This window comes from Prosopis cineraria, unplaced genomic scaffold (genome assembly GCF_029017545.1).
Source record: "Prosopis cineraria cultivar Desert tree isolate PC_DT_omini unplaced genomic scaffold, ASM2901754v1 PC11, whole genome shotgun sequence".
NCBI lineage: Eukaryota > Viridiplantae > Streptophyta > Magnoliopsida > Fabales > Fabaceae > Prosopis > Prosopis cineraria.
The window spans coordinates 18,973,019-18,980,610 of record NW_026555342.1 but is presented as its reverse complement, the minus strand read 5'-3'; the positions used below and the strand labels follow the sequence as shown (position 1 = coordinate 18,980,610).

The window sequence follows — 7,592 nt, the reverse complement described above, 5'->3', positions numbered from 1 at the left end:
CTTATGAAACTAAGCTTAGTTGTCAATGGATTTGAAAGTAATTATGTTGATTGGGACCTTAAAGCAATTCTCCCCTTAAAAAAAATGTTTGGGAGTTCAAATTTAAAGTATATCCACATTCTCAATGTATTTTTGGCGAGAAAAAAATCTCAGTATATTTTGTCCAAATAAAATATGTATAATTTTATTTATATGTGATTATATTGTTTTTGCCTAATGTAATTAATTTTAAAAATGAGAATATCATTATTAATTAATTAATATTTAAATTACATTATACATTCTTGCACTGTCACGCCCCCCAAAAATTTAATGTGATCGGTATGGGTATAAACCGCACAAATACACATCCTAAAGCCTCGATTAAGGAAAATTTCTGAATTGATACATCTGATACATTATCATCCTAATTATATGTATCTCATTTTTCTTTTCACATAAATCCAAATATCAAAACCTTTTGTAAAAATCTTGGTAGCATCTCCCCTATAATATGATCTCCCAAATCTCTACAAAAAAAATTTTATGATTTACACACCTAGCACTATAGAGCTCTGCTCCTTAGAACCAGATAAACAACATAACAAAAGAGAATTAGGACCTTAACCATAGTCAACGTGGAGCATCCTATACCCTGTTTGTTTTCCAAAACATAATACATAAATTTTAGAATTTACAATAAAGGAAGATATTATCAAATTGATCTTCTAGTCAATTTAGCGATGAATCGATAAGAGGTCAATAGGAGGTACCATGTCCAACTATGCTATCTGAGACCAAATAAAGTATGTTCTAATGAATAACATCATAACCATAACATTTAAAAGGAAAAAAATGAATAATTTTGCAACAGCTACAGAAATTAAAGAGAAAATGATTCAATACAATAAAATTTTATAACTTGGAATAAAAATTTCTATACAACTTCAATAGCATGAACCTTTAGATCTTTATAACAAAGTAACTTTAACATATAAGCTTGACAAGACAAATAGATTAAATAAATAAATAACATTTAAAATTTAAAACATGTAAATATGAAATCATCAATTAATTAAAAATTCATATTTTAGGAATTTATTAGAATAATTCATAAACGTGGACACACAATTCACAAGAGTAAATAATCAAATGCGACTTATGCCACGAAGACAAATATGGACTCATAATCTATAGGGGTAAGTAACTAAACATAGCCTAAGCTATAAACAAACGGGGACACACAGTTTACGAGGGTAATACTAACCAAACATGCTCAAAACTACAAAACAAACGTGAGTATGAATCCACGAATAATAAACATGAGAACATAGCTCACGGAATCAAAACTAGTTAATCATTGACTATGGCAGGCAAAAGGATTAATAGAGCTGCCATTAGCAATCAGTACTCTGCATACAGTCCTTTAAAATTATTATTTCAAACATGTGAGAAATTAATCATATTCAAAATATATTTTTGTACTCTTAATATCAAACTCACTTGAGTCTTTTCAAAAACCTCAATTCTTCTCAATAAAATTCTTTCACTAATTCCACATTTGCCTTCATCAAATAAAAGATTACTATTAGAGCTGGTGAAACTTTTCATCAACTTCAAGATATATTTTATAACTAACATATATAGATATATTATAATTCCACTATATTTTCACCACACAAATTACAACTTCAACAAGAGTTTAAAGCAATACAATTAACAAAATATTAAACATTTAAAATAGCATATGAAATCTATTTAAGAAAAAATAATATTTTAGTAAAAAAAACATTTGTAGAAAAATTTATTGAGATGTTTATCCACATACTGGGAAAGCTCACAAGATGAAAATTTACTCCTTCTAAACACCTCTTAGTTGCCTTTTGGCTACTCTAATTAATGGAATTCCTTGCAATGATGAACGGACGGCAACTCCAATAGCAATGGCAATGGACAAACAAGCTAGACGACTAGCTAGGTTGAGCAATCTCTGATCCAAAGCAGGGGAGATGATGAAAGAATCCGCTCCAACATGGCAACACAACGGAGGGAGGATAGGGAAAGCTCCTCATTCATGGTTGCCAATCTCAATCATCATAGGGAATCAAAGGTATATCGAGAAAAGGCAGAGGCTACTAGCCAATTCTGGAGCTTTCAAAAATGAACAATGAAAATGAGGAGCTATATGAGTTTTTTTTTATCCGTCTCATTATTATCTTTATTTTTATTTTTTAATGCAGAGGGGGAAAATTGTAACTCCATAAAGGATTAGAGTTGAAATAAATAGAACTTCTCTCCTGCCTGAGAGAATCAAAACTAAGGATATCTTGGACAAATTGTCAACACGGTTGCCACTAAACCAACATTTCCTCTTGCTTTATCTATGCCAAAATTAGTAGAAATAAAATCCTTATTATCAATTTATTTATTTTTTTGTAACTATTGAAAATAATGACAGTAATAATAAAATGATAATTAGAATACATAGTCATATATATGTGTGTGTGTGTATTATTTTTTAACTTAAAATTTTGAGTCAATACATGTATCTCCTAACTCAGGGTCCTGACTTTGCCACTGATCATAAGCATTTATTAGATAGCAAGATGCTAGACCAACTTGTCATCATAAGAGTGATATATGTTCTAGGTTATGAGCGTATTTCATCATACATTTCTCCACTTGAAACGTTGTGCTTTGATACAATCAAATGTTACAATTCAACCAGATGATTATAAAGGTTGGGGAGACTTGGGATTGAGTATAAAAACATATAATATTCATATATTGCAAAACAAGTTTAGTAGCAATAATCCTAGACAATCTCTCTGCTATCAAAGTGGAATGTTATGGGAGAATGACAAATAAGGACCCTTGAAAAATATTAAAGGATTTTTTACAATTGAAATACAAGAATTTACAGCTGAAACACCAGGATTTACAACTCAAAGGTCATTATTTTGTATTAATTTCCTTATAGGGTCTTCAATTGTCATTCTCCATCTATATTTTCTTCCACACTACCAGATTGTGTTGCTCAAATTACAAAATATGTGAAATTGATACTTGACCAGATTTTGATTGACTAAGTCAACCCAGTTATAATAATAATGTGTTAAAAGATGAGCCATCCCAATTAATTAAACAGTACACGTGGTTATGATATTACGTTCAACTTTATTTAATAAGTATATTTTTTAAAAAAATTAAGTAATCAATTTGAATTTAGTAGTTGATGTTATTGATGACTAATCTAAATTTGAACATTAACATATTAGCAATTAAATTGGAAAATTATCAATTTCATATGGTCATAATTTTTCACTTAATTTCTATTTATAAGATTTGAATATTTGAACATGTTTAAAGGAAATCATAAGTTGTTTGATATTATCTGGACAATATTTAATGACAAGTAATTACAAAATAGAAAAACTTACTCAATAGAAATAACTCTTATTTGAACTTTTTGCAAGGGATAATCAAATTTATCTGATGAGAATCCAGTACAATGTAAGAAATAACACACAAGTTTTTAAGTGAAAAAAGAAACTACTCTATATATTATAGACATTAAAGCAAATAAATTAGCAATAATATATTAATTAAAAATAATCATCCTCAGATTCTGATTCCGATTCTAGCATCTTCCAACCACCATTTGGCTGTTGAACCAATCCCCTGTTCTGATCAATCTTCCAAGCCACAGGAATGTTATACTCATCCTTCAAAGCACCCATGCCTTTGTTCACAAGTGCTATGTCCCTCTTAACCTCTAAGTTAAATCCTCCTTTGCTCCCTTGCGTTCCTGTAACTCCATGCAAATAAACCTCCAGATTGTGCCAACTCTTCAAATCCCCTGGTTGCTTCAAGAAGTTTGACTTCTGAGTATCAATCTCCAACTCTTCTCCTACTTCATCGTAACCCAAGAAAGGATGCCTCGGAACGATATCGTTTTTATTGCGGATTCGTAGTATTCGAAGATCCTTTTGACTACAAGAAAACTCCTTAAAGTCTGAGTCTCCAACTCGAGGGCTAGCAAATACAATGGCTGTGACTGGACAAGCTTTTTGAGATTCATCTTCTCGGATGTTATATCCATTGCTGACTATGTCCACTGCATTCAGTGTTGCAAGTGCTGCTCCTAAGCTGTGTCCTGTTATCGTTATACTGATTTCTTCATCCTTGTATTTGTCAACCAGTCTTCTAATCTCAGTCAAGACCTGCACAATAAGAGACGATGAGTATTAAATATAGTGATAGTTTACAATGCTTTAGTTACAGCACGATAAATATTTTGAGTATCTTCTCTGCCACACACACAAACACAGCTAAAACATATGTCATACCTGAGTTCTTGCACTGCTTTTGGAGTTTGAGTGTGAGTTAGTTGCTGTGTAAACAGAGTAAAAGCCTCGATGTACTTTGCATTCAGTATCACCGAAAATATATGGGGCATCATCCAAGAGGAACTGAAGATCTTTGATCCATTCCATGACCTGCTCAGTTCCTCTCCAAGCAATCACAATGTCCCTCCTCCCTAACACGGCTTTGCCTTCATCGGTGGCCACCGCAACGTATCCCATCCAGTTTGATTCTTCAACATTGTCTAATATGAGAAAATCGATCTCTGAGGTTGCGTATAGGAATTTTGTCATCTTATACTTGAAAGGATTTCCATGTTCTAAACCCACCTTGGAAAAGAAATCTCTTTTTCCATAACGGCTCCTCCTTGCATGCTTAGATGCTTTATCAGAGTCAAAAGCATCATAAGTAGCTTCAGCCATTTCTCCGTAGTGTATAATATACCTACGGAGATTGATGTCAAGTGGATCTAACAAATTCCTCCAATGATGTTCGCCACCAAGTTCTCTCCAGTTTGTTGATGCAATGCTTCTAGGCCTTGCCATCTGCTTCTTCTCTTCTTCAAGTTGATCGGCCACCTTATGAGAATGCTTGGTTTTGCTTGCAAAGCTACCCATCTTCTCTTTCCTTCTTCCCCTTCCTCTTCTTCTTCTTCTTTATATATGCTTTTCTCTGAAATAAAATGCCTTGCGAATTGCAATGAGTTTGATTTATGATGGGGAAGGCTAGTTTTGCGTGCTTATATATATATATATTCTTGAAAACCCTTACCCCATCCTTCTCCTTCATGGTCAACATTTTTCATCGCGTTGAAACTTTATTTGATAAGTATTCGGCTTCCGACCAAATTTTGCATACTGTGTCTGTTCGGGCTCTTAGGTTTTAAATTTCATTATTTTATTCGTAGTTGCTTCGTACGAATGAAACAAGCAGTCGACCATTGGGTAGTTAGATTTTTGGCATGCATACATCGTTTCTCTTGTTGATGTTGATTATGGTTTCCAGATTAGCTGTTGTTGTGGAGCAAACGTCAATGTGTGACTATAAAATAGGGAGATCACAATCATGTTTTACACAAAAAAAATTACTCTAAAATTTATTAATAATTGAATTAAATTATATTGACAGACTGTCAAATTAATTTAATTTAATTTAATTATTAACGAATTTTATAATAATTAATTTTTTTATATAAAATTTTAATATAATTCTTTCAATAAAATATAAGACATTTGGGCTTACAATATTCCATGTGGTTCTCATCAGAGTCTATGTCAAAGCATACACTAGCGTGTTCTAGTATATCATGTCTTTCGAATTCTGTGCACGTGAAAATGATGAGATGACGTGATCCTGCAATACATTCCTTCCTATCCCATTTATTAGGCATATTTTAAAAAATTTATTTGTTCTTATATAAGGTGCGGAGTGGCTTTTTAAATCTAATATTTAAAAAATATTTTTAAAAATATCTTTCATGAGAAATAAAATAATATAATATTACTTGTTAAATTTATTATATATAGATATATTTAAAATTTTACAAATTTTAATGCATTGTAAAATTTTTTTATTGATATTAAAAAATTAATAAAAATGTTATATAAAGAGGACAGCAGGAGTATGTGATTTTGATAATCATGTGATGTTTCTGAAAAATGAAATACTCTTTTATTAAAAAATATAAGATATTTTTAACTAAATTTTACCTCTAAATGAAGTGGTTATCTATTTTTAAAATAACCTTATTTTTTTATATTTACTCTTATTAAATACTTTATAATAAATATAAAGTTACTATTAATAAGAACACTTTTTAAAAAAATAATAATTATATTTTAAAAAATTAAAAATATTTTCTATTTTTTAATATCTAATTTTTTAAAAAATATTTTATATTTTTAAAGAAAGGTAACATAATTTATGTGTCAGTACTAGACTGTTAGGTTTTACATTCTATGACCGTCCATGTGACGCTACCAGCTAGTTTGACTGTTGGATTGACACTGTAGCAGTCAGATCACCTTGGTTCAGTTTGGCGTTTCCAATATCGTCTAGCTAGTATTGACGTTGAATATTCAACTAATATAAATATATAATTGTAAGAAATATATTCTACTTTTTTTTATAACGAACTTAAATATTTTAAAATTTAGATTCATGAATTTTTGTGATTTTTTTTGGAATTTTTGCTTATTTTATTATTTTTATAAAATATAAAAATCTTCCCTTTCTTTTTCAATGAGATAAACTTAATTTATGAAATTCAAATATTATTCATTTCTTTTTTAATTGAAAATTTATGGAAAAAAAAAACAAGTTTAATTGCCTCTCGTCATGCATAATATAGTGGCCATGCAACCCACGTTCAAAATGAGTAACTTAAAGTTGATAGTCATGCGCTGGCAAAAATGTTATTTAAATGGAAGAGGGCAAATTAAAAGTGATTAGTACAACCAATGAGGTTAGATCAAGTAGGAAGGGTTAGTTTCGCATAGCATAATGAACTAAAGTTTAAACATTTTGAAAAAAGTGTTCACATTTAGCGATCGATTGCATATTGTATTGGAGTGGCTTTAATTAAAAAAAAAACTTGCACGTAATAAAAAAGAAGTGTTTAGTACAACAATGCTTATCTTTAATCCTTGGTTATTTTTACTAATGATTATTTGTGCCTGAATTGACCATAGTTTTGATCAACAAATTGTTTTATTGGGCGATTTAATTGCAAGCTAAGTCTAGAAACCTAATAATTTAATATTATTTTCAAATGGTTCGATCGAAGCCAAAGACGAAGACCTACAAGGACCAAAGGCTTATTGGCTACTGCCAATGAGAAAGCAGTCTGAATTTTCTCTTCATAAATTAATGCTTTAAAAGTGAGATTGTGACAAAAGAAAATTTGGCATATATGTAAGAAATCTAACGTCATAATTATATTCAAACAAATTTTCTCATTATTTTTCGTTGAATTCACTCTGTACTTAATCTTGTAAATGTAAATTATATTATGACAAAGAGAAGATGAAAACTAGACGAAAAAGTAATTGAAGAAAAGAGAAAAAAAAAACTATGGTTTACAAGAAATCAAATGGAAATGCTGTTAGAGTTGAACCCCAAGTGGAGAAATTAAAGTTCATTTACAAATTTTTATTAATAAGGATAGATTTTATCCGAAAGATATGAGATTTCAAAGAATGTTTCTCGGTAAAAGCACTCAACTTTTTTTTTTTTGGCATAACTATTCA

General features: G+C 30.2%; 1 protein-coding gene across 1 annotated transcript; it reads right to left on the bottom strand.

Moving 5' to 3' along the window:
- Positions 1-3,557: 3,557 nt before the first annotated feature.
- LOC129286261 (phospholipase A1-IIgamma-like) lies at positions 3,558-4,961 on the bottom strand. The gene is made up of 2 exons (XM_054922258.1): positions 4,329-4,961; positions 3,558-4,202 (listed from the first exon to the last, which is right to left on the bottom strand). The coding sequence occupies exons 1-2, from the start codon at positions 4,959-4,961 to the stop codon at positions 3,585-3,587; spliced, it is 1,251 nt and encodes a 416-aa protein (XP_054778233.1). The 3' UTR covers positions 3,558-3,584.
- Positions 4,962-7,592: the final 2,631 nt, after the last annotated feature.

What these genes read in the sequence shown, in the direction of transcription:
- LOC129286261 (XM_054922258.1), bottom strand. Translation starts at nt 4,961, where the DNA reads ATGGGTAGCTTTGCAAGCAAAACCAAGCATTCTCATAAGGTGGCCGAT. An exon ending in AAAGCAGTGCAAGAACTCAG is followed by an intron (nt 4,203 to 4,328) that starts GTATGACATATG and finishes CTTATTGTGCAG; the next exon opens with GTCTTGACTGAGATTAGAAG.